Source organism: Antrostomus carolinensis, unplaced genomic scaffold, assembly GCF_000700745.2.
Source record: "Antrostomus carolinensis isolate BGI_N321 unplaced genomic scaffold, ASM70074v2 scaffold34213, whole genome shotgun sequence".
NCBI lineage: Eukaryota > Metazoa > Chordata > Aves > Caprimulgiformes > Caprimulgidae > Antrostomus > Antrostomus carolinensis.
Genome location: NW_010306478.1, coordinates 1 through 27,475, shown reverse-complemented (window position 1 = coordinate 27,475; position 27,475 = coordinate 1). Strand labels below are relative to the sequence as shown.

Below are 27,475 nucleotides of genomic sequence, written 5' to 3'. Positions count from 1 at the left end.
GCAACAAAAAAACCCAACGCAACAAAAAAACGCAACACAACAAAAAATCCAACACGACAAAGAAACCACAAAAACCCCCTAAACCAAACAAAAACCCACCAAAAAAACCCCAAAACAACAAAAATCTGCTGGTCATGGTTCAGTTCCTCAATGCAGAACTCCTAGAGATGCAGGGACTGGAGTCTGGCAGGAGGGTGGGTGGGTTTCCCGAGGTCCCTCCTGAGCGCGTGGCAAGACAGGCAGTGGGTGCTCAGGAGAGACCTCGTGAAAATCAGGTCACCAGCTTCCCTGGAGGCCCTGACATCTCTGACAAACCCTCTTTCTTTTCAGGCTCTTGTTTTGCTGTGTGTTTCCACATCGTGGTAATTACTCATGTGTACGGTTCCTTCCTTTCAGGGGATTCCAGAAGTGCCTCTGGTATGATGTGTGGGGGTCTGTCACCGCAGTGTGGTGATCGCAGCGGTTTAAAAGCACCCAAGGATGCTCACGGTGAGCAGGGTGGGAGAGAGAATCATCCTACCAGCCTCTCCCTTGTCAGCAGAGCCTGACTATTCTGACTTATCCTCAAAAACACAGCTGAGCTCTCTGCCTTGACGTATGACTCCTGTTTGGGGAGCTCAGAGACAGAGAAGCAGCTGCCAAAAAGCTAAGGGCCACCATGGATACTGTCCCTTTCTGTTCCATCTGGTGTGCCTCTGTCACCTGTCCTTCCTTACAGCAGCAGGCACCAACCTGTGTATTCAAAACGCAACCAAAATGCAAACTATATCCTTTTTCATGTCAAAACCCCTCTGCTGAGCACACGCTTCTGCCTTGAGGGAGAGGACAAGAGAATGAATCATATCTGACAGACGTCAGTCACATCACTTAATGCCTCACTGGAAGGCACTGGGACACTGCTGCCATGTGGGCAATATAAGAGATAGAACGGAATAAACCTGGAAGAGGAATTGAGGCAGGAAGATCAAACCTAGCCAAGCCAGAATGTCACCAGGACACTGGAGTGCAGAACCTCAACACTGCAAAATGGTCCTGGGGATATGTAGGAACTGTGGACATTTCCTCTGTTGCCTGACTGAAGTCAGGAAATGATTGAAGGCTTTCATTTAAATGAATGCACTTTGGAACAGTATTTGAAGAAACACTCAAAAGGACCAGAAGAAGACAAAGGACCCCTGCTACCCCAACTTTAAATCAGCGCCCATGCCAAAGTGTTGCTTCTTTCTGCTTCTGTCTCCCAAGATAAATTTCTGAGATTGGTGGTGATTTCGTGCTGCCCCTTCAGGGTCACTGGGAGAAACCCCTTAGTGCAGTCGAGGGACTTACCTGTTGGAGATTTTCTCAGAGCCCACATATAGGGTTCTCCTCATGAGTCCAGCCCGAGTGCCCAGAAATGCCATCTCAACATCTGCCTCAGTCTTCCTGTGGAACAGAAACACAGAAGCAGAAACAAACAGTTCTCAGAACAACAGAAGAACTCAGAAGAATCTTTCTGCCTAAGAGGTGAGGACCTTCCAAACTAGGAGCCACACCTGGAGACGTGGTCCCAAGTTAATTTGCAATATAACCCGTTTATACCAGGAATGACACTGGCTCCAGGTTATTACCTGCTAACAGTTGGCAGGCTTAGACCTCTGCCTAGATTCACACCTTGAAATTTTGTTAATTTATTTTATTTCCGAGTAGACCATAAGCTCCTCTCCTCCTGCTGGCCCTGCTCCAGGCTGCCCACATGAGGCTGAAGTGAGGAAGAGGGACTGCAGAGAGACAATGGTTGTCTCAAGCATGCAGGGAATGGGCAGGAGTAGCTGATTGACTCCAAAGCAGTAGACTAATTGAGGCACATCAAAGGCACTGATGGGACAGCTATGTGGTGGAGAGCCCATTGTAGTGTGGTGGTCTTAAAAGTGAGGAGTGTGTGTTGGTGTAGCCAGTTGAAGATGTGCTGATAATTGGGTGTCTTAGTGTGACTGCCACTGGTTCAACCTCTGTTAGTGGTAGGGATGCTTGTAACTGAAATAGGGACAGGAGTCCCATGGCCACACGCCTGTTGGCTGTTGAAAGAAGATACGTGTGATGTGATACCAGATACCACAAGCAACAGGTGCCTCACTCGAAATAATAAAGTAGAAAGTTGTTTAGTGAAGCCAGCCTGTCCACTGCCATCCTGAAGCTCCATCTGAAGCCATCACCAACAGAGACAGGATCAAACTCCCTTTTCTTCACTGCTGGAAAGGGAACAAATTCCTTGCCACCTAGGATGGAACTTCTGCTACAGTCATATCGGAAATGGAGCCAAACAATTCTGCTGCTGTTCAAAGGGATAAACGGTGCGTGGGGAAATAACTCATAACAACTTTAAATTGAAATGGTCTCAGGTGCCCTGAGAGATCAAACTCTTATCAACTAAAGAGGCAAATCAACTAAATCTGAGCTAGGTACTGCAAAGAACCAGTGCTGAACACCCCTTGCAGTGACATGTCTGGATCACTGCTGTCCTCCAGTGACATTCAGACAAACTCATCAAACTAAAGGCTCCTCTGACAAGGCCCAACCTGCTGGAGTCTACTCCTGAGACACACTTTTGGAGTTATTTCTAAAGCTATTGAGCTATTTCTATCAACTTTTTGAACTATTTCTAAAGTTTCTCATATGCTGTGCAAGGATCTGTCACTGTTTTGGGCACTGCATAAGCCCATAACATCTGGAGATGCATCTTCAATGGTGTTTTACAGATATTTATTTCTCATACACTTACATGGACATATTAAGGGCTAGTGTTGTCCAGTAGGCCTCCATGGGTGCAGTGACCACTGCATCAAACAGTACTTCCTGGACCAACTCTTCGTCACCTAAGAAGAAGGGAGAACAAGAATCAGGAAAGACATATCCCTCACTAGATGTCTTAGAGAGTTCCTTGGTATGGAGCATCTGCTTGGCCCAGGGCAGTGAACATGGCACAAAAATAGACCTTCCCTTGCGGGGTTGAGAACAAGATCTACCACCCTGGATGGCAGAGAGCAGAAGAACAGATGTTACAGCTAAGATTATCAGACTGGTTCCCCTGAAAACTCTGTGGAAGGGTTCAGGCTTGAAAGTGTGGGCAAGCAAGATGCTTTCAAATGAAGTTATTTGTCAGACCTTCTCCTCGATTGAACAGGCTGTCCACAATCATTGCCTCAAATCTCAGCTTTGACCTTTCTTCTAGGTGCCCTGTAGAAGGACACCAGACACCTTGTTCTACTCAAAAAGCTTCTTCAAAGCCTCTAGTGACTTCTTCATGGCTTCTACTTTGTCCTTGTGTTCATTGGCTTCTCTGTTACCCCTTTGTCCTTCCTGTAAATCTCACAAAACACTGTCCTGTCCTGGTTCCCCCTCTGGCTCAAGCCAGTCTAAGCCTTTCACTTTTAAGTATTTCCTATGCTGAGAGATTTTCAATAAGGCTGAGTTATGTGACAGCTTTAAAATGGAAAAAAAACCCCAGAACCTCTCTGATGGAGACAAGGAAGTGGATCCTCAGCTCATTTCCACATGTGAATTAAGCTGGGGTTGAGTTTAGTCCTGCCTGCGTGAGCAGGTGCCACAGGAGCTCAGTCTGACGCCAATCAGTTTGTCACAGTCCCCTCTGCCCCATGCTGGGTACAGGGAAACCCCAACAGGGCCCTTTCAGTGCCAGGTACTCACATTCCAGGTCAGGGTCTTCTCCTTTGAGGAAACGGATCACAGCCTGCAGCTGGCTGAGCTTCCGATGATCCGGATCAATGTCGGTGATGCAGTAAATCCTAGTGGAGAGGGGAGAAGAAGCCCACAAGGGCAAAAAGAAACCACAATCAAGCAAATGCTGCTGGGAAAAAACAATAACTGCAAACAAAAATTCAGCGAGAAAGCTTGGTCTGCAAAGATTTTTTTGCGGCTGCTGCATGCCGTGCCCACTCAAAATCTAACAATGTGGCTGTAAGTTAAACCCTAACAATAAACCCAACACCAATTAATCTAACTGCTGTGCTTAGTCAGGGCTGCTGTTGTGATCTCCAGCATAAGCTCACAATGCAACGTAGTTATCCAGCAGTTATCTGAATTCTGTGTTGTTTAAGATGTGTACCTATGTCTATATAAATGGTAACAACGTGATGGAGAGACCTGAAAAGCATAGGGTCATATGCAATGTATGTATGTAACTCCCCAACCAGACTGGGAGTAGAAAAAGCAAGAGACAGAGAAACAAAATGTGAAATAAGGAATGATCTTGCAGTATGATGTGGTGGCAACAAAAGCTGTCCCAAAGGGACAGAGCTGCAGGATCCCCAGGACACAGTTCGGGAAGGAGTGGGAGAATGTGTGACAAATGCTCCTGTATTCTAAAAGAAACCAACCAATCTTCTGATCCTGCTTCCAGTTTTGACCACCTCAATTTTAGGACGAGGGAGAGGAAGGGGTTATAAGAGAGAATTACAACTCATAAAGGGGCTGAAAGGAGTGATTGATGAGAGAAGTCTAAGAGAAATGAATATGTAAAGCGTGGTAAGCTGACACTCCAAGTGAGGAGCTGAAGAAGAAGAAGTCACTGTTTGTGTCTCAAATGTGCCGCCTGTGAAACTTGACAGTGTAAGGAGAGGTGTGAAGGGCTGCAGGGCTTCTTGCATAGAGTTATTTTGGCTTTGCTACAAGCTGGGTTCATGTGCCTGGGTGTAACTGAATGTTGGGTTCATGAAAATCCCAAACCTCACAGCAATAAATGGAAAGTGCTCTTACTTTTACCCTGTTTCATATCCAAACAAAGCAAAACCATAAATTATGCTGGCGATTGAAACAGGGGTCAAAAATCACCTCCATGTTCACTAGAAATTAGGTCTAGGCTCAGCTCAGAAGAATGCCAACCAAAAATAAGCTAGGATTTTTTAAAAAAAGCATTTCAATCTCTTGCTAAGTTTGCAACAAAATTTCCTGACAGGTCTGACATACTGGAGGTTTTGTAGCACAATTCTGAGCAACACGAGGAGGAACAAAATAAGTCTGAGCACGGAAGAATGAAGATAAACCTCAAGAGATGTTTCTTAGCAGAGGGATGTGCCAGGCTTTGGTGGGATCTCCCGCAGGAAGAGGTGGAACTGAATTGCCTGGGGACAAACAGGTCACTGCAGGTGCAGCCGCTGGACAACACTGCTTTTTCTCTAGGCAATAGAAGGTGGTGAACTCAAGCCAAATTACTGGGAAATTTGCCAAAAATCTCATGACAAAGTCCTGTGTCATTGACAGGATTTCCTCCACTTACCATTCATTTGCTAAAGACAGGTCTGGCTGGAGCAGGTCATGCAAACCTGAAACCAGATAATACAGAGAGTATTCAGTGGGGTGGCAGATGGGCAGGTACAGGCTGTGGAGCAGGGAAGTTCAGAGTCACTACTTTACTTTGTCCCTTAGGACAGCGTGGCTGTTTCAGATTAACCCACCTTCTTCCACCGAAGTGTTCCCCAGCAGAATGTACTCCCCGTGTCCCCTGGACAGCACAACACCCAGGCTGCAGGCAGGAGGGAAAGCAGAGGGCTTGTCAGCAAGGAGAGGTGTAATCCCTAAGCATGACACTGCCTTCCCTACGATTACAACCCTTAAAGACATTAACTCCCTCCACAGCTATTAAAGAAAGGAACATAATTAAAAGAGGATTAAGTGAGATCCGATTTCAGTGCAAAAGGCTGAGGAACCTTTTTCTAAAGCTACGAGGCATTTTTGGTGACAATTTTTTTTGGCCAACGTTGTAGGTTCAGGTCAACAATAACATTTCTCAGATCTATGCCAATTTCAAACCATTTTAGCTGGGGAAAAAACCCACAATTTTTGTTTGTGTTTTTTTTTTGCTTGGTTTCTTATGTGATGTTTTATAGTTGTCAGCTTGTAACAATGTTTTGTTTAGAGCCAGACACCAGAACATAAAAACCTGTTCAGTGGAACTGAAAATTGAAGATGTCTCATTTCTCTGGAATGAAATAACATGCTTCACCTAAGGTATAGCTTTTGGACTCTGAACTTCAGATAAACCATAATATTCCTTTTGAGTTCCCCCCAAACAATATTTTAATGGCTATAGGAACAAAGAAGTCAGTTATTTACGCTGTTCTACTCATGAGTCGTAGCCAGTTTTGTGGAGGGACCAATTTGGTGTCCCTGATGGCAGATTTCTGATACACCATATTGGTGTCATGCGAGTCCTCGCTCACCTGAAGGGTGTGTCACTGATGTCCGTAAAGAAATAATCATTGGTGAGGAAGAGAACTCGTTTCTGGAAGAAAAGCATGAATAGGAAAGTGAGAGACCATCTGACAGACCAAGAGCATGGTGATGATGGGGACCTGGGACATACATCCCCAGTGCTAAGCAAAAGCAGTTGGTCATCACCACCACTTCACACCCTGCTAGGGCTGGCTGGAGGCAGGGATGAATGTGCAGTATTCAGCATATTCAGCAACTTGTGACTTTCAGGATCCAGGCAGCCACTCCATCTTTCCATCTAGGGCTTCAGTTAAACCTTTCTTTGCTCTAGGGCTCCTGCGCCGGCTGCAGGAAGGGGTGGGGGGAAGCTGCCCTCCCTCTCACACCTTCTGAGCCAACGTGTTGGGGCCCTGATGCTCTTTTTGCTATATAGAGTAGGATTCATGGTTTTGCACATCATCATCATCATCATCTCAAGCAGGACAGGGGGCTCGGTAGGGCAGAGAAGAAGGAGAAGTGGGGTCGGAGGAGAGGCAGGATGGGGTGGGGGGCAGCCTGGACCAAGTCTCCCCACTCCTGTGGGAAATGCTGAGATTCCTGACATTTGCTTTCATGCCAAGGTGGGACAAAACGTGAACATATTCCGATTTGGTTAAAAAGCAGCAGTAAAATAAATAAATAAATAAAAATTTCATTTTCAAATTGAAAAAAAGAGAAAAGTGCTGATTCAAATCCAAGGTGTTTTGATTCACATGAAAACATTCCTTTCAGACTGACATTTCAAGTGAAGACATTTCAGATTATTGAAAGCTGCTTCAGAACTTCAGCTGTTTGCCAGACTGGCCTTTTCCTGTAGGAAAGTGTTGATTTCAGTGGAACACTTTTCCAAAAGAGAAAAGTTTTTGGAAAGTTTCTATCCAACCCTTATGCCAGTATATGAACCCTAATATGTTTAAAATCCCAGCCCTAGCCTGAAAACGAGGTGAGAGGATGTGTGTGGGAGACAGGGAGTGAACACAGCAAACTCAGTGTTCCCCAGGGAAGGTGGTGGCTGCTCCAACCTGCTCTGGCCGTGCAGCAATGGAAGTGGAGCGAGGCACGAAGGGGGAGCCCCAGCACCGGTTCTGCAATGTGGCCCCAGTTTGTGTGCACAGCAGACGTGCTCATGTGGATGGGAGTTATCATTAGGTGAGGAGGTGGCAGATGGCTCGACCCCTTCCCTCCCTTCTCTCTCCATTTGTGGCAATTGGGTACTGCTGAACAACAGGGTCCATGTCTCTGGTTGAGCTGAGATGTTCCAAAAGTGCTGTGATATCCCCAAGGAACATGGCATGATGGTGTTTTGGTGGCTGTGGGGAAAGTGCAAGAGCTGTTAAGCCTCCTTTTCCTTGCCAGTCTGGTCTGATGGCAGAGAGGGGGAGGCACAGGGAAGAACAAGACCCGGGGGTGAGGAGCAAATGGCCCAGGGGTGCCAACTACTCTGAGAACCTTTCCTTCAGCCTTGTTCTGCTTCTCTTTTGCTCCCCTGACCTACCCCTCTTCTGCACATTCAGCCACTCAGCACTGGTGCCTTGTGGGAGGGAGGGCAGCCCTGTCTTTGGGCAGGGGAGGGGATGGGAGGCCAGCCCTCCTCGAGACAGCTAGAGGTATCACCACTCACCCATGGGAAGGGAGAGAAGCAGAGGTGCCTTGGAACCAAGGGGCACTGAGGAATCACAGCATGGTGGGGGTTGGAAGGGACCTCTGGAGATCATCTAGTCCAACCCCCCTGCCAAAGCAGGTTCACCTAGCACAAGTTACACAGGACTGCATCCAAGCAGGTTTGGAACATCTCCAGAGAAGGAGACTCCACACCCTCCCTGGGCAGCCTGTCCCAGGGCTCTGGCACCTTCACAATAAAGAAGTTTTTTCTCATGTTTAAGTGGAACCTCCTGTGTTGAGGCTTACACCCATTGCCCCTTGTCCTATCGCTGGCCACCACTGAAGAGAGTCTGGCCCATCCTCTTGACACCTGCCCTTTAGATATTTATAAACCTTGATAAGGTCCCCTCTCAGTCTTCTCTTCTCCAGGCTAAACAGCCCCAGCTCCTTAATCATCTTTGTAGACTCCACTGGACAGTCTCTAGAAGATCCCTGTCCCCCTTGAACTGAGGAGCACAGAACTGGACACAATACTTGAGATGTGGCCTCACCAGGGCAGAGTAGAGGGGGAGGAGAACCTCCCTCAACCTGCTGGTCACACTCTTCTGAATGCCCCCCAGGAGACCATTGGCCTTCTTGGCCACAAGGGCCAATTGCTGGCTCAAAAGATCAGGCTGGACTTCAACACGTAGCAAGGGAGAAGGGCAGAACACGGGCACGTTGGCACAGTGATGGGATGGCTGACTACCAGCAGCTGTGGTCTGGGAACACATGTGTTCCTAGTTTTGGTGTTGTCACTGTACTAGGCCAGTCCTGGCTAATGCCATTATCAGTGGTTTGCCACATCTCCTTCCCACGTCCTTCCTCTTGTTTCCACAGTCACAACCCTTTTGTACCCCAGCTGCAAGCAAAGGCTTGTGCCACTAGATCTCTCTAACAACGTGCCTTGGCTTTGGTCCTTATTTTTCCCTCTCTATCTCAGCTCATTTTCAATACTTTCCTGAGATCAACCTGGGGAATCAACGTGGTTTACCTGACAGAATAATTTCCATCCCCTTCACTCAACCCTTCTCTGCGCGGTCTGTCTGCCTCGTTCTCTTTGTTCCAAGGCTCTGTCAGCACTTTCTTTGTTTGAATGCTGCTCTGCTTCATCAGCTAGCAGAGTACAAGTGGGAATTGCTAAGTTTCACTTCTGGTCTCCACTCCATGTGGATTCTGATAATAGTAAAACTGTCATATACTCCGTTTCAGTCCCCTATTGTGCTTCATAAAGCTTAGAGATTTGCAAAATAAACCAGGTAATATCTCTTACCGAGGCTACTTTTTGTTACCCTTTTTTTTTTTTTTCCCTGGGTAGGGGAGCAGAAAGATGTCCCCAAAATACTGAACTAAAAGGTATCTTTGGATGACTCAGAAGAAATATTATTGAGGGTGCACAGAGACAGAGAAAGAGGTTAAGCTAGCAAAATAAGCAATCTAGACCTAACAAAGAACAGATCTCGCTGGAAAACCCTGATTGCTTTTCTGACAGAATAACAAAGATAATGGATGAAGGGAATAAAGGACATGAAATGTATCTGGGTTTATATAAAGCACTTGGAACAGCTTCTCATGAAATCTTATTCTAAAGAATCAGTTAAAGCGGGCTTAAAGAAGATGTGAGAACCAGCTGCAGCACTGTAAACAAAAAGAAACAGTAAACAACAGGGCATCGAGGGAAAAAAACCTAATGAGAGGAACAGGCAGAGTCTGTCTTAGGAGCCCTTATGCACAGCGATGTGTAAGACAAAATAAAATAACATTTCTCTGCATACTGAGAAAAAAAATCCCAACGGCCCTAAAAATTAGAAAGACTGGACAAAAAGGAGGAGTGGAAAAATGGCAACTGGAAAAAATAGCAAAGAAACACAGAAACCAAGGCAGCTGTTCCAGTGCAGCTGTGGAAGGGAGAAAAAATATTGAAGGGACAGTAGAAAGGAGGTTTAGGGCTCCTCCTCTCAATAGGATAGAAATATCCTATTGCAGAAAATAGATGCTCTCTACAGAGCAACAGTACTCAAATAATTCAGTGAAGCCCTGGTACTTGTGTACCAGAAATGATACAAGTGACAAAGGGAACAAAACTAATTGTTTATTATTCAAAGATGAACTGCTTGGACTGAAAAGGATGCAAGTATTTCAAACAGGAGGAAGGAGGAGAGGAAGGGCACAGCCATTTACAGGTACCTGATAGTTGCAAGCACCAAGAATAAAGAGAATTTAGTTACAAGGTGGAGCAGTACAAGCATTCAGAGGAAATGGAGGGGTGTCTTCATTAGGAAATGGCACCATATTGGCAGTGACTGCCAGCAGTTGGTTTATGGGAATTGGTGCTGACTGGTTTAGCATGGGAGCAGTTCAGCTGGCCCGATTGCTCAAAAAAACCCCGCTCCCTATGGAAAATTTTCCTGAAATAGGGAAGACTTCTGGGTTGTATAGCTTGCATGACTCTGGAATACTTTCTAACAGGAAATGATGAACGCCAAAATCTTTAGGAGAGTTAAATAAACCTGAATGAAAAAGTACCAGTGAATGTAAATGTACAAGATAATTTTGCACTGATTCCAAAGAAAAATGGCTAACCCTTAGGGAAGGTTCAAAATCTCCATTTCACTAGGACTTATCATAAAATGTCTGTAAATATTTGCATAGAAATTTAATCCTGGACCTGGATAAAGGAAATCACATTGTGACAGAGTGAGGGACGAAGTTTTCATGAGTGTTTTTGTGTAGAGAAAGGCAAAATAGTCTCCAAATCTTTCTTTCTAGGTCAGCTCAGCATTGTCTTCCCCATTCTAAACTCTTGAAGATCTCCGATTCATTTCACAGCCCTATAAACAATGAACAACATGCTTTTTGGCTTTGCCTGGACAAAGTAGGGAGCTGTGAGGCATTTCCAATACCTTTGTAAGAGCAGAATGTCCGTAGGTATAAAAAGCACTTCTAACGATGTTCTATTTTATGTCTTTAGCACGTGTTACATAAACGGTGAGACAATAAAATCCTCACAATCAGAAATGCTGAACATTAAAACCACATCCTACGTGGTTCTTCAGCATCTGTTTCCCATCACCTCCCTCATGTCACCTGAACAGAAGGCTAATTTCTTACCCCTTTATCCACAGGGACCTTCACATCCATGGAGAGGTAGCCTGTTTCCCCATTGATCATGGCAGTTCTCAGCTGCAGAGGTGAACAAGATGAGTATTAGTGTCTCCAGGCAGGGCAGGACAGGAATTGACTGGCAGAAAAGAGTGACTGTAGGTTCTCCTCCCACCTTCCCAGCTCTTTCTTGCTTCTATAAACTGAAAACCTGTCTCAGTGGTCAGGATCCTTGTTCAGTCAGGCTGATAAGTGACACAGAATAATAATGGCTTATGCTAAAAGCTTGTTGATGTGTCTTTTTAGCAAAAAAGAAAGGATCTGGAAGGGATGAAATTGCCAGTCCAAGTTTCAGACTTCACTGTTTGGCAGCCAGAAAGTCATTAGTGCTTTGAGAGCCTGGGAGAGGAGACACTGGAGAAATCCACTAGCTCCCCTAGATTGATTCCAAAACTCTTCAACATTTTTTTAAACTGAGTTATAAATTATAGGCTGCATTCAGCACCACTTCTGAGGTGCAGTAAAGCAGCTGTTTAACACAGCAAAGCAAGATGGTATGATAACAGGGTAGGTGGTGAGAAGACCACTTTATTCATTCCAGGTTCCAAAGGCAAAATGTAATTTTCACAGTGACTCCTGGCCTCTTGCAAGAAAGAGCCAGGGAATTTTTCCACAAGCGCAGAGGCTTTCACTTTAGGTCCAGCCTACCAGAGAGTATCAGCCTATTGCTTAAGCCTGGATAGAGAAAAACAAAAACTATAAATAAAAAAAAATTAAAAAATTTAAAGAAAGGGTGGGAAGTAACTTATACATTCCCACAAACTGGTTCCTTACTTCCAGAGCCAGGCCTCCATTCAGGCGCTGGCCAGACTCCACTTTGCTTTACAAGGCCACAGTTTTATTTATCATGGTTGTTTGATGTGGGTTATTTACTGACCTAGAATGTAAAGCCTGTGTTTCTCAAGGCCCAGGTCTTGGAAATCAAAACACTGACTGGTATTATTACTCCTTTTTGGCTAAGAGTATTTGACCTCCTGCCAGAGCCAAGGCATACTCCCTGCTCTGGGCTGACAACCTGCAGCATTTGCTGTGGCTTCTGGGTTTAGTTCAGATATTGTTGTTTCATCCATATCTTCTTGAATGTCAAGCATCTTTCATTGCCCTGTAAGGCAGTGGAGAAGTCAATCAGTGGGTATCTGAGATCTCCTTGGATTTCCTTGGATCTCCCCAGCTCCAGGTTGGTGCCACAGTCCAGGCTTGATGCTTCTTTCTCAACATCTTCTCCAACATTGAGAAGTCAATTCCAGTTCTGGTGTGTGGTGGGCCTCATAATGCTCAGTCCTTTTTAAGCAGGACACATCTGGCAACACTTTGAAAAATGTGCAGCAGAGTTGGGATGGAGGGGTTCTCCAGTGCATGCTGAAACACTCCTTCCTGACATTCCAACAGCAAACTCTCCTGCTCCAGGACGAAGAGGCTGTGCCATCCCCATCCCTGGTAAGGAGTGCTGCTGATTCCTCTTCCCTGCCTGCTTGCGTGGTTTCAAACCAACACAGACATGCCATTTACCTGAAGGGTCTCACAACATAGAGGGTGTTTTGCCCCTCAGTTTCAGCACCTTTGCAGACTAATTTCTTCTTCAGTTTTATCAAGGCCGAAGGAAATCAGTTTGGGTGACAGCTCCTAGACCTCTTGACCTTTCCCTTTTCTCCTCACACTGAGAATATTCCAGTGGTGCTTTCCAAGCAAGCCCAGATTTCCTTGCTGCCTAGCTGCAGGAGTACAGTAGTGCATCAGTTGGTATTTCCCAGGCAGTGCCATCTTCCCTCCCCTGGATTTCTTTTTAGCAGCTGGCTGTATTACACATCATTAACACTTGGGAGTATTTTTTTTTCCAGTCTGAATTTGCTGCTTACGAGTGTTGCTGAGATTATACTGCAACTGATGTTGAGTCTGTCATTGATCTAATACCAGAGCTGCAAAGCTGAGTGTTGAAATGTTGGCAGCTTTCTGCTGCAGTGGGTGTATCTTCGGAGTCTCTAGACCTGCTGAAGTCACACTGCAGATATCATTCACGTCACTAAATGTCTCTGTACCCTCAGTGACTGCAACCTTTCTTTCTTCTGGAGGATGCAGTACAGGAACATGAAGCGGCTTTGTTTTTCATGCCTTTTCTGACATATTTTTCCCTGGCTAGTTTTCGTCTGCCTACAGCCAGAAACCTTATACTTTGCATCATATTTGCATTCAGGTATCAATGTTATTTGGTCAGACAGGAACCTGCTAGCAAAATAAATATGTCAGCAATGCAAAGTCCTCTTGGTTCCTGGATTTTATTTTTTTTTTTTTGTTGGTAAAATATCAAATTGAGTAAAGAGGAGCAGCTCTAAAAGTGGCCCCAGTGAGAGAAAAAAACTACAGTGGGGGCAGAGTTCCTAGAAGACATCAGTTAATCCACACAAAGCCATTGCCAACCTGCATCTTGGTGTTTTCACTGCATGTAAAGCCTTTTATTTTTGTCTTGCTTCACATGTTTCACACCCAGTTCCGTTGTGTTTCCTTTCTCAGTTTGCCACTCTTCCACTTCCCAAGTTCCTTTGGTGTGGCACTTTGTACTCAGCCCATACTAGTGACAGCAGCTACTTTGATCCTCTTGCTGGACAGTTTGTCCTGCCTGTTTAAGTGGATATCTATAGCATCAGATCCGTTTATCTCAGCAGTCTCCTCTGTAATCCAGAAGCATGTGTCCCACAGCTAATTCTGTCTTACTCCAAAATCAGTTCCTATCTTAGTAACTTAAGTATCTATTCTCTCCTAATTCTTCCGAGGAAAAGAAAACCAGTCGTAGAGAAACCTCTCTACCTTCTCATTATATCTGGGTTCCTAGTTGTACAATGTGCAGCTGCTGAGTTACATGTTGTGTCTTGTTGATCTATTTTTAATAATCTTGCTTGAAAAAGAGTAGAAAAGGTATTTTCTTATCTTTTTCCTCTGATCAGCTCTTGTTTTCAGTGTCTCCCCACTTATGCAGTAAGGTGGTTTCTGGAAACTTGTTTTTCTTTGCCCAGGTGGCCAAGAAAGCCAAGGGCATCCTGGCCTGGATCAGCAATAGTGTGGGCAGCAGGACCAGGGAAGTTCTCTTCCCCCTGTGCTGGGCACTGCTGAGGCTGCAGCTCGAGTGCTGGGTTCAGTGTTGGGCCCCTGACTCCAAGAAGGACATGGAGGTGCTGGAGCGTGTCCAGAGAAGGGAACGGAGCTGGGGAAGGGTCTGGAGCACAAGTGTGCTGAGTTCCCTTGTGGCTGAGGGAACTGGGGGTGTTGAGCCTGGAGAAAAGGAGGCTGAGGGGAGACCTTGTGGCTCTGTGCAAGTCCCTTGGAGGAGGGTGGAGAGAGGTGGGGGTGGGTCTGTTCAACCAAGGCCCAAGGGACAGGCCAAGAGGAAATGGGCTCCAGTTGTGGCCAGGGCAGTTGAGATGGGATGTGAGGAAGGATTTCTTTGCTGCAAGGGTTCTGAGGCATTGGAAGGGGTTGCCCAGGGCAGTGGTGGAGTCCCCATCCCTGGAGGGATTGAAGAGTGGTGTAGACACAGTGCTGAGGGACATGGGTTAGTTGGGGACTTGTCAGTGTTGGGTTCATGGTTGGAATGAATGATCTTCAAGGTCTTTTCCAATAGACGCAATGCTGTGACTCTGTGTGATTCTCAAGTGTCTAAGTCCCTTATCCTCTTTGTCGATTATTAATAGCGACTGCAAGCTTTAGTCTCTTTTTGAATGCACTTTCTTCCTTGTTACAGATCTCATTAGGTGAGTAGCTTGAGCTATATCTCACATATTACACCATGGGACACTGCCATACTCCTAAGCTATCTTGGTTTTGTATTAAGGCAGCATTTGGCCATGTACACGCAGACTGGTTCCCTGGAGCACCCTCCAAAGTGTATCCTTCCTCCTGCCAGTGCTTTCCCTCCCTGTTTAATGGGAAGGAAAACCCACACTGTGAAACAAGACAAGCCCTTTGTAGGGCAGCATCATCCTTGTTCTCTTCTAGACCACCAGCCCAGTTTAGTCAGGCACAGAAAAAACAGGAGTGCCTCCTGCTCCCCTGTCACTTCCATAAAGCCACACAAAGTAATAGAATGAGCTACCAAAAAAAAAGGCAAAATTAACTTTGTTATACTCACTATTTCATCCTGGTCTTCCCATTCCACTTCCGAGAGATCTACGCTGTTGTAGTTTGGCTTAGGCTTCAGTTTCTTTCCTTCTTTATACTGGTGTTTATTTAAAAAAAATAAAAGAAAAAGAAAAATATCTAAGTGGCTAAATAACTTCCTAAACCAACCCTTTAAGAACTGAAATGTTATTTGAAAAATAAGGGTGACTTGTTTATTCTCTGAGTAAGAAGGCAGCATTTGGGTACAAGTGCCTTCTTGGATCCGTGCCATGTATTTCTTTATGCAGGCAGTGTGGGGCTAGGACAGTTCAAGTGGGAGAGGCTGTTCCAGGAGCAATGGACAAGCAGGAACACAGATAAACTGGCAGGTAAAGGTTATAGCCTCCTTTGTGAGAATATTCTTCTAAATAGATCAGTACAATACTCTTGCCTCCAGGAAATCAGTTTTTCCCTGCAGCCAAGAGTGTAATCCCATTAACAGTATAATACCAGCAGGATAACTTTTCTGCTGGATGTTAGGCTGTGGTTCCACTGACAGAAAGGTAGGCTTTTCACCTATGGCTAACTGATACAAGAGACCTACTTCCCCAGAGATATGTGGTCTGGAGCTCCAGGTGGCACCACGAGGGAGGAACATTGTCCTTGCACCCATTCCCTCAAGACCCAGAAGGTCTTTGCAGCCCACTGGTCTCTAAACTGTCTCTGATTTACCAGATTACTAAGATTTGTTGTAGTGGACCCTGCTAGCCTCAAATTCCCCAAATGTCCAACACTACAGCTGCTGGGTAGCTATTACTGGGGTGCTACTCATGCTCTAGTAAAGATGTCCCTGCTGACTGCAGGGGGGTTGGACTAGATGACCTTTGAAGGTCCCTTCCAACCCAATACATTCTATGGTTCTATTAATCTTCTCGTAGGAGACATGCCCAAGCAAGGGGAATTATTTCTTCAGCCCAGCAGTGAAACCTTGCATGGATGCAGATACAACCCACAAATACATGCACGCTTACGGAGAACAGATTGGCAGGGTACCTTACACTTCATACACATGTGTGTGCATATATATCTATATCTATATATATAGATAGATATCTATGCAAGTGGGATTGATTTCTCTGGCCTTCGTGCTCCTGGGTGCCTATATGTCAGAGCCTGATAGCCTTCACAGTTGAATAAAATATGAGAAATCAGCAACATCCCTGAAAGCCAGTGTTTCCAAGTAAGCAGAGGTTCTCAAATTCCCAGCTATACATACCAAAGGACGGAGGTCTGGGTGTGAAAGGATGTAGCCGTTGTTGGTGTTCAGAAAAGCATATCCATGGACACCCAGCTGGAGAAAGAGGCATTGGAATGGTTAGTGCTTTACCTAGAAACACTGCTGTGTAATGGGTACCAGTGATACCCTGGCACCACCAATATTGAGAAATATTTTCATTTTAGAAGTATTGATCAGCAGAAAATCGGGTCTGTCCCAAACCCCTTTATCTCCAGATCTCTGGCTGCTCTGTCTGAGCAGGCTGACTAGGCTTGGATGCACAAAAGGATGGGCAAGTAGTTGATTTGTGTACACAGTCAGAAAAAGATGCACTCCTAGAGTCTGATTGTCCTCATGGACAATTACCACCCGGAGGCAGAATAAACTCTCCACAGCAAGCACAGCAGCGCTGCACAGAAAACGAGCGGCGATGGCAAATGTCATAAACAGCACGGAAACAGCGGTGACAGGTCTGGATGACCATCCCTGCACATGCACAGCAGCAAATGATCAAGTGAATATGAATCTCAGAGATGGCTTCCCTGGAAACCCAGCCGGTCTTCAAAGGAGCTCTGCATTATGTTTCAGTGTTGGCAAGACCTAGCCTAGGCCAATTGTACAAGCCCATGGTCTTAAAATGCTTTTTAAGGAATAGCATAATCTATTAAGAACAGACACAGACCAACTCGATCTGCAAGAGATTTCTGAGAGAGCAATTACTCAGCTCAAGGCCACATCTAATACAAATTCCAGCTAAACCCCGAGTTGCTAAAAACCCACTCATAGCCTGTGCTTGCCAACACAAGAGGTGTCTCAAGGAAAACAAGAATGGTTAAGGTTTCTATCTTCAAAAAAATATTGCAACTTTATATTCCTATAGAGACAGTCCTGGAAGGATAACAATAGGGAAGTGGGGAGGTGAGTAATTTACAATTTGTCTGTGCTTTTTTGGAAAGAATGAATTCTGTGTTTCATACATCCAGATCAAAACTTTGGACTCTTTCTATGTGAAACAGATTTTTTTTTACAAAGCACACTGAGCTCAGCTCAGAGTGGCAAGAATAAATCCAAGACATTGGATCAGGACTACAGAAAACTTCCTTATTGGCATATTAAAACTGAAATTTCCCAGCCCAGTAAGTGAGATCATAAATGTGTGAGCTCTCAAGGGCTGTAGCTCAAGAACTGGTCCTTTGTAACCCATATGTCAGGGGATTCGAGTTGAGGATCCTCAGTTTCCAAACTGGTCTGGAGTTGGAAGAGCTTCTGGGAAGTCATGTCCTGCCTGTGGTATAAAGAAATCCTTGAAATAATTTTCCCTCCTTCCCTGGCACTGCTTGGAGGAAGGACCAGTGTCTCTCCTTGGCCCAGAAGAAATATTTTTGTGACACGTGGCCTTTGAGTGACATGGAAGGAGGGAGGAAGATGAAAAGGTGCTACCCTCATAGAGAAAATTAATTTATATAAAAATTGAAGCTCCTAGACAAGGTCCCCCCCAGACCCAAGCCAGTTAGCTTTTGCATGCTGAGTGCATATACCCCAACACTCCTAGTTCCTGGGTTGCCTGAAGGATCATTTCCTACAGCTGCCTGTGAATGAGCTGCCCTGTATCCATCTCTGGAAGTGCCACACAATTCCATACCTTCTGCCAGCACTTGCAGTCCTGTGAGCCTTCAGCAATCAGATTTTGGACAACTACCTAACTTGGTGGTAATTGTCTGATAGTTTTTGATGAGAAACTGAAAACTTGAACTGATGGCTCAAGTTGCCTGATTTTGTGGTGATTCTCAGATGTGCTTGCTGTCTCCTGGTGTGCAGATTGGTTGAACAAAAGGTCACTGCACAGATTTTACACCAGAAACTAATCAGTGCATCTCTGGCTTGTTTTCCTATGAATCAATATATATATATTTTAGATATATTAAACACAGAGCTAATGGGAAGTTGTTGGGCTAACAATTCTGGAGAGAAAATACTTTATCTAGGTACTGCACAAACGAGAGCCAACTTCCTGTACACTGTCCTGCCAAGAAATCTTCATGCTGATCTGGAGAAAGGAATGTCTAGGCATGAAAAAAAAGTTGGCTCTCCATAGTCCATTGAGTCCTCAGTTTTTCTGCTAAGAATATTGACAGTGAAACTAGTTTAATTCTTTTGCCAGCTGGCATGGTAGCTTTTGTCCACTGGGAGCTGGATGTAAAACTTTAATTCTTCTGAGACAGGCTGTCAGATCTGTATAATCTCTGAGGAATCTAGGTTGGTGACCTTCAAGATGCAAAGGCTCCATGACCTGTTGGCAATCTACTGGATCATGCAGTCCTTGTGTTTCTGAAGCAGCCTAAGAGCTTCTAGTAGTGAATGATTTCCCATGTATTATATGGAAACCACACATCACCACATCCAACATCTCTTGCTTTATGCTCATAGTTCTTCCTACAAGCAGAGGAATGATTTTTTCAGTCATGCCCATGGAAGAATGACTAGTGACTTTGAATCATCTCAGTCTTACCTTATACCGTGGAGCAAGTTTCAACAACTCCCTCAGTGGTACGTCAGAGCCCACCACACCCAGGAGAATGCCATGAGATCGCTTAAAAACAAAGGAAAATCCATTTTCAGAAGCAAAACATGGGTAGTCTTCTAACTGAATACACAATATTGCTTTCCTACTAGTCTCTCACGTATCCTCTCTAGGCTTGTGTGAATATGTTTATTCAAAACTAATTATCATACCTCAAAAAGTCTAAAGGGGTTGATCCAGTGTTTATGGAGAAGAGTATTTCTACCCAATACTGGACAGTATTTTTGATTAAGATTCGGAAGTAACATAAAATAACTGAAACCAAGTTTTGAGGGTAAAAACCCTGCAGTCATTATGGGTAAATAACAGTAAGGGTAAGGCACTCGTGCAAAACAACATGGAGCAGTTGATACCTTGGGCCAACTAAACCAAACACCAAATACCAAATCATTAACCTAAGGAAAAGGAATGCAGGAAATCCCCATGAAATAGGGAACTGGTGGTTTAATGAACAGCTGGGGAGTGTGATGGAAAAGTGACACACAGGCTCCCACCACAGTGCTGTGCTACCACAGGTTAAGGCCAGCCTCAGGTGGAGGAGGCAGACAATTGTTCATAGGACCTGGATGAAGGGTTTATGTCTTGTACAGCAATGGTGAGGTACCGTCTGCCATTTAAAAAGGATACTGAGAAACTAGAAATTATATGGAAAAAAATTTCTAAAGGATCTCAAAACCCAGAGGAAATGCCCTTATCAAAGACACCTAAATGGTTCAACCTTTTTCTCTTATCAAAAGATAGACAGGTTTGACTTTATAGCAGTGTAGATGTTTCCCCAGGAGAAGATACCAAAGAGTACAGGCTTTGTAATCTAGCAGCAAAGGCCATTAGGACAGGAAGGTGAGGCCAGGCAAACTGGAAGCGGAATTTAGACACCAGTCTTTAACAGAGAGTGAGAAACCACAATGGAGAGCTCAGGGCTGGATGACTTTCTTCAATGCCACTTTTGCCAAACACAGGTTATTGGGCTCATGAAGGACACACTCTATATGAAATGTAAAGGTCTGCAATAAAATGTGGAGACTAGACAAGGTAATGATCTCTTCCAACCTGAAACTTTATGGGTCTGGGAATAAGGCTGGGTTTGAAAACAGAAGGGATAAAACAGAGAGAAGTGTCATATTTAAGGGGTATTTTGAAGAAATGGCATTCAGAGGAAATGACAGACTATCATTTTAACAGACAAATTATCAACTGCATGTCCTGCCAGAGGTCTACCGCAGTCCTTAATGACCGGCCTCTCCTTTCAGAGACCCGTTGGCTTTAAAACCTCACAAAGATCCGCTGCATCCTTTCAATTCTGCTGGCTGGAAGGAGGGCGAAGCCTGCGTCACACTCACCGTCTCGTTCTTTTTGCTGAAGACTGGCATAGCCACTGTTGTCATGAGCAACAGACTTTGAGCCTGAGATGCGAAGAGCTGCCACAGAACAACAAGCTGTGTGTTAGCAAATGTCATATGGCAAATAACCCAAAAGAAAGGCACTGGAATTCCCAAGGACCCCAGATGTTGATTATAATTAACCACCTCCTTGCTTCCCACACCCCTCTAAAAAGGGATGGCAGCACTTTTCAATACTCTCTATCCAAGAGGATTATGGAATGGATGCTTGCTTGTGTAGGGTGATGAGGATGGGATGAAAGCCAGTGTTGAAGCAGGAGGAATCACAGAACTGTTTTAATGAAGAGATAAGAACCTATAGAAGTAGTGCCACAATTTATACCCACCACACACTGGGAGTGTACGCATGAGCACTTATGCAACAAGTGTAAAAACCACCAACACAAGGAGCACAGAGTAGAGAAAAGCAACACAAATATGAGCAAAAATCACAAACAAGATATCTGCACTGCAAACACACGAACGCCACGCATGAGAAACACCACAGGCAAATATTTAAAAGGCACAAACACACACAGAGCTTGCTTATATATACTTGTTACTCAAACATCTAAGCTTAGGAAAAACAGGGACAAAATCACGATCCGAACAGATACAACATGGTGAGCTATCTCTACAGGGGATACAGGACATGAACGTGCAATGGGTTAACACATGCTCCCAGTTCTGCACAAGACAGGTGCTCTGAAAACACACACAAAAGGAGGTCAAACAGCCAAGACACATGCAAAGGAGTCTCCTAAACATGCCTAGCTATCAAAAGAACCTCATCCCTTGATATCAGTATGTCCCTATTCAATATCTCATTTGGTCAAGTAAGTAGCAGGGCAAGAAATGATCTCCTGTCTCCATTACTACACATACTGGGAACCGTAAAGGAGCCAGTCAATAAGACAGTGACTTGACGGAGATTTGAGCCTGGTATCTCGAGTTACAGGTCTGGATGATTCTTTGTGGAAACCTCCCATTCACAGCAACACTCTCACAAACACACAGCAAATAAACTTCTCCAGCACTTACTGGACACATGGAAAAAAAGATCCAGTGAACTAAGCTACTGCACAACACAGACACCCCTACCTACTCTGAACCAACACCACAGCCCAGCTCTCCAGTACATCCAGCATTTCCTCTCCTCTTCTCGCCAGTTTAAGCGGTTCCTTCAGCACTGCAGCCCCCACCCCCCTCCAGATGTACAGGCGAGCTGTGGCTGTGAGCACCAACACACCGAGTGGCACAAGGGAAACTGCACGCTCACAAAACACAGGGCTGTGGTTACCTCCGCAGACTGTGGCAGCTAGTGAGAGACACGGATGGACAGATGAATGAACACATGAATGGAGGAATGAATCACAGATGGGAAAGCTTGGGGTGGAGGAAGAGAATGGCAAGCCAGGCCAAGAGGCAAAAAAAGGTGCAGCAAGCAAATCCCCGTGGCTGCCTTGGGAAGTGTGACACCGTACACCAGTGCCAGGGGTGACACGCCTGCTAATAAAATCAACTTTCTGGGTAGTTAGTAGAATTTCTGGGGATCGTTAGTAGCATTTCTGGAAGTTTTGCTTAGCACACTCAAACACCATGTCCCCAGCTCTCACTTGACACATCTCCTGCAGCAGAAGACATCCTCACCCAGAGCTACTGTCACCCTAGTGCCATCTGTCACCCTCACAGAGCTAGTGTGCCATGGCTGCAGCCTCAGTGGTCAGCCACAGTACAGAGGTGGGGGACAGTCCCTTCCCACAGGAGTCTCCTGAGTATAACATCTATGCATCATGATGGTGCAAGCCTGGACGCCTTGGATGTATTTCTTTGGTGGTCTTAACTCTGAGCACAGCATCAGGCACTTCCAGGCGTGACCTGGACTTCCACGTTTCCTCCTACAAAGCTAAGCTCAGTACCTCTAGTTTTACTCCAACTCAGAGAGTTCAGGTTTATCACTGTGAATCTAAAACCTGAAAACTCTGAGTTCTCCCCAGAGCTGTGACAGACACTCTAAAGCTGCTGCTGGCCAGACTGGAGCCAATAACTTCAGTGCCACAGTGGGACTGCACAGAAATATTCTCAATGTTTCTAGAAGATTTTTCCCCTCAGATAACTTATACAGCCTTGAGACCTGAGATTAGTTTCTGGAAAGGGGAAATCTGACTTCTGGTCAGCTCTAGCTGTCACAGTTATGCAGATACTTCTCTGGGGTGTAAAGTTCAGTGTAGGAAAAAAAACCCTATATCTCCCTGAAAGCACAGAGAGCCCCGAAAGAAGAACTGCAATGTTATCTTTCTGCAGTGTAAAAAGGGATGAAGACTGAGGAACATCATCTATCTGGGGAAGTGCAGGGGAAGGCTCCTTCAGTGGTGGTCTACTCCTTTGTCCTTCCCTTCACTCCGTTGAGTTTCAAAGCTGCCTTGGCAACACAACACCATAACAGCACTTGCTCAAGGTCCAAAGGTCTTAGGTCTTCCCGCAGGGCAGGTCTGAGACAAAGCAAGGGGCGTTGGGGGTGCTGTCTGTCTGGTCCTTTGCCATGTGTCCTTTACCCACAGGACTGAGCACAGGGCCGCTGTGGTGACGTTAGGTCTTGCTAGCTCAAGGAACGAAAGAGTGAGCCTGCTTCCCAAACTGAGATCTGTATCTCTGAGTGGGAAACAGGGTGCAGTTATCTGCTGGGCTGGAGGAAAGAAATCTCTGTGACCCTTATCCTGAGCTGTAAATAATCTTTCCTGTGAATAATCCTTTAGAAGGTAACCTGCTTTCACAGAAGCACTGCTTAAGTTGTGCTGTGCCTGTGTGATTACTCCTGGGCTCCTGCTTCACTGCAGATTTGGATCTAAGTCTGAATCTTAACTCCAGGAGTGAGCAGAACAGAAATATTGTCTGTCGCAGCAGAACCAGAGAACCAGTAATTTCTATTAATCAACAAACTCCTGGTTTTATGTACATTTCAGGAATTTATTTATATTCTGGGAAGCTGGGACAAGTTATATGTCTAACATACTAGCTGGATGTCTAACGTCTTTGCCAGTTTGGCCCATAGGTCCTACTGTTTGCTGGCTAAAGACTTGTGCTGTAGGTCCTTACCGCGCTGTCCATGTAGGCTTCGGTCCAAATAATGTCATGGTCGTGGTTGATGACCATGGGACGGCTGAGCACGTGCAGGTACTCCATCACATTCTCCTGGACATCTGCCAGCGTGGAGATGTGAGTGTAGTAGCCTTCATGGAGAAACAGAGATGTGAGTCACTCTGCTAACGCATCTTCCATATTTTTAAATGAATGTCCGTACAAAGCTAGAAAACTAGATGTCAAATACTGTATCTACTCAGTTTATCTGCTCTTCACAAGCTTCTGTGAACACATGTTTCTGTGGAAATCTAGAGTTTCAAAGCACTGGCTCTGTTCTTCTCAAAATACTGGACCAATGCTCAAGACCAGAGTCTTGATATAACCAGAATCGTGCCAAGCAGATGTAAAAATCTTGCTTTGGGTCTTAGGCAAAACCATCCACTAATCAGGCTGCCTTTGGTCCTGAACACCCAATATATGCAAACATATATTCCACCAGGCTGCCCACTTACCCTGACCAATTTTATATTAGGCACAAACTCCCAACTTCCAGATTTTTTTTTAGCACTCTACTCTTCAGTCTGCCTAGCTTTACATCCAAGGATGGTGACCACTTCCATCTACCCATGGGAAGCAGAATGTGGAAGTGCGAGTTACCTATTTCCAGAGCTTTGCCCCTGCATACGAACCCATAACAACCTAACACAACAAGTACAGGGGAAGAATGTTTGCAACTTAGCAAAAGGTCCTCAAAACTAGCTGCTTATAAATGTTAACAGAGTGCAGTGGCACGAGGACTCTTGTCCTGCTTCTCACCACATGGAACTGATTGGTTGTACTTAGTATAGGACAGAGTATGTCAGATAGATGGAAAACTTTTATCGCTAAGAAAACACCGCCATGTGAAAGGGCTCGTGATCTGATAAGTTTTGTGATGTGGAAACAGATTTAGCGTGCTGGAAAACAAGAACTACAAGACCTATACAACGTGTTGAGACCAAAGAAGAAGAAGAATCAAAATCTGTGAGCCTTCTGCAGAGCTCAAGTCTGGTAAGTGAGAATTCAAGTGCAAAGAGCGTATTTTTGTTCTGTTTGGTTATTCAGGAGAATCCATTCTCCCATTTTGTTGTGAACCAACAGCACTGTGAATTCCCTGTCACTAATCTTATTGTTGAACACGCAACCTGAAATCCAGGTTTTTGTTTCATTTAACAAAACCTAAAAATGTTACGTGTGGGTCTTGCTTTGGGTCTTGGATTCATAGTGCTAATAAATGAACATTTGAGCCTTGAACATCCCCAGCTCACAGACATTCTGCAGGCCAGCAACTCTTGTCTGTCAATGATTTGCAGTAGCAAATGCATCCGTACATTTCATAGTCTGCTGGAGCCACGGCTCAGACAAGGAAAGAGTTGATATACCCAGGCAGTCAGCCCCCAGCTTCAGTCTTCTCTTCCTTTCCCTGTTTAACAGGATATTGACATGGCAAGCATTGCTAATTATCTCCAGTTTGAGTTCAGACTGAGGCCAAGTCATGCCCAAACAGGGAAGACTTTTTTTTTTTCCCTTTCCCCTTACTTCCTTCACCCTTGCAGACTCTGATAGGACTAACTGGACTTTTTAACTGGGCCCAAATCCACAGAGGTGACTCATCTACTCTGAATGGATTTTCCCATTCATACCATTTCATGCCAGCTAGAGAGAATATTGGTTTTTGAGGTGGGATTAACAAGCTATTCTGGTACCTCAGTGAAACCACTGGCACACAAGGAATTTGGCCAGGATATAGGGGTTAACCTGCAGACCTTGGGAAAAAAAATAAAAGCTTTAAAATCTTTAAAGAAGAGATGTTGGTTTTACATCTCAGCCAAAAGATGCCAGGCTTTCTGACAGAGTTTTAGACAGATTATCAAAAGCCAGCAACTGGGACACAGTAAGAACAGGGACTTAGGTAGACTACAGCCAGCATGAATCTCAGTCATAGTGTCCCTTGGCACCGTGACAGGAAAATGTGGTGGCTCAGCATGGAGGACTTGTGTTAGTTGGACACAAGCACCCTTCATGTGAACTAGCAGGGTCTGCTTTTTCCTTAAGTTGTCTTCCAACCAAGGAGTCCTGGGCCCTAACTGTAGTGGGGAAGCCTTAGAGGGGTCCAGGGCCCCACGGTTGAGGTCCATGTGTGACAGGGGTTGGGGAACCATTCCCATACAGCACCTTTGTTGTTGCAGGCGATCCATTTCACGTTGGAAGCAAAAGTGACTTCCCGTCCAATAAGGTAAGTGAAAACCCGGACCTGGGAAGAAGAAAGAAAGAAAAAAAAAGAAAAAAAAAAAAGAAGAATTAGGCTTTAATATGCTACCAAAACAAAATGGCTGAGGTTTGGCATCTGCTACACGCTGGTGTGAATGCCTGTTTGTGGCACAGAGCTATAGCTCTGCTTTCACACAGAGACAGGAACCTCTTGCTCCATTTTTGTTTTGCATTTTATGGGCTGGAACTTCATTTCCAATTACAATAAGCTCAGAAAGCCAAGTGGCACCTGGGATCATCTGAATAACAAGGCAGAAGTGCAAATTCTAGTTGATTTTATGATAGCAGCTCTGCCAGGCACTCAGCAACCACATGCAGAGAGGTTTATAGCTCTCAGGAATCCTTTACCCAGGGGAACAGCTGGCTGCATGAATTATTTAGAGAAAGCTTCACCATTTCTCTTGTGTTTGACCAATAACAAAAGAGCCAATCCCAAAATAAACTGCTTTAACAGCCCCATGCTCTGGCCTCTCAGCAGGCTGCTTCTCTCCCTTTGTGCATTGCTGCTCGCTGGGTTGAGGTAAACAAATAAATCAGGAAGGTTTCGGATGAGCCGTGGTCTATTCCACTTTCACAGTCTGTTCTTGCTGGGATGAGCCTGTATCACAGACCTCAAAGTGAAAAAGGGCTGGAAGGCACCTTAGAGGGGTTGTCTGGGCCATTTCCCTGCCCATCATAAGGGCTAGTAATAGTCAAACCTTTTCCCCAACAGGACCAATTATAAACCAATTATAATTTCCTGGATAAGATTAAAATGCTTTACATAAGTGGGGGTTTTTTAAAGTTTAAAATACTCAGCTCAGTCTTTATAATCTTATCAGCAGAATGTTTTGATTGCCCACAGCTTTGGAAAATGAGGTACATGAAAATAAACATATCTGTATGATATATATAGATATCCATTTGTGATCCTACCACCTCTAAAATCACCCCAGCAGGCTCCTGCCTGCTTTGTTTTGTGTTTACAGCCGAACGCACACGGGTGTTGGAGGATGTGAATGCTCCACTCCACCCATCATCCTGGCTCATGCTCTTCTATTCCCACCACAACAGGATAGCACCTTTCCTTGCCCTTTCTACTTCTCACTTCACAGACAAACCTTCCGATCTGGCCAGTTGTATTTTTCAAACACAGCTTCATAATCCTCCACTGCTCCATCTGTGATCAGCATGATAGCTTGGTTACACAAGCATCCTTGGCCGGCGTCTCTGAACTACAAATGGAGAGGAAGAGCATTAGTTCACAGGATTGTAGTGGTTGAAAAAGACCTTTAAGATCATTGAGTCCAACCATAAACCCAACAGTACCAATTCCACCTCTAAACCATGTCCCTGAGCACCTTGTCTGCCCGTCTGTTAAATCCCACCAGGGAAGGTGAAACAGGAGGCTTTGCAAAATTAAAAGAATAAGGAGAAAATAAGTGATGTGGAGGAACGATGCAATTTCCTGCTGCCTCACACCTTGCACATTTGCTTAAGCAAAATGACTACAGACTGACCATAAAAACCGCAACTCTGATTCAACAGCCATAACTGTCACTTTTTATGGCAGAAAATGTGAGAGGAGGGGGAAATCAGTCACGTTATTTCAGGGTAAATCCATCAATCTGCCGAAAAATAGCAGAGAAAGGCAGGAGCACATGAAAAAGAGAAGGTTAGGGCCATCAGAGCTGAAACAGGTGATGAATGACTCATAGCTGAACACGAGCC

General features: G+C 45.0%; 1 protein-coding gene across 1 annotated transcript; it reads right to left on the bottom strand.

The window, feature by feature from the left end:
- Window positions 1-1,326: 1,326 nt before the first annotated feature.
- On the bottom strand, window positions 1,327-26,979 carry LOC114818445 (voltage-dependent calcium channel subunit alpha-2/delta-4-like; the record flags this gene model as incomplete). Its single annotated transcript, XM_029084309.1, has 15 exons — window positions 1,327-1,422; window positions 2,759-2,852; window positions 3,685-3,782; window positions 5,273-5,318; window positions 5,451-5,518; window positions 6,216-6,277; window positions 10,999-11,070; window positions 15,170-15,256; window positions 16,415-16,489; window positions 18,924-19,004; window positions 20,336-20,413; window positions 21,675-21,692; window positions 23,471-23,604; window positions 25,670-25,748; window positions 26,866-26,979. Coding segments are annotated over 15 exons (1,202 nt in total), but the record flags the coding sequence as incomplete, so codon positions are not given.
- Between the last annotated feature and the right edge of the window lie 496 nt (window positions 26,980-27,475).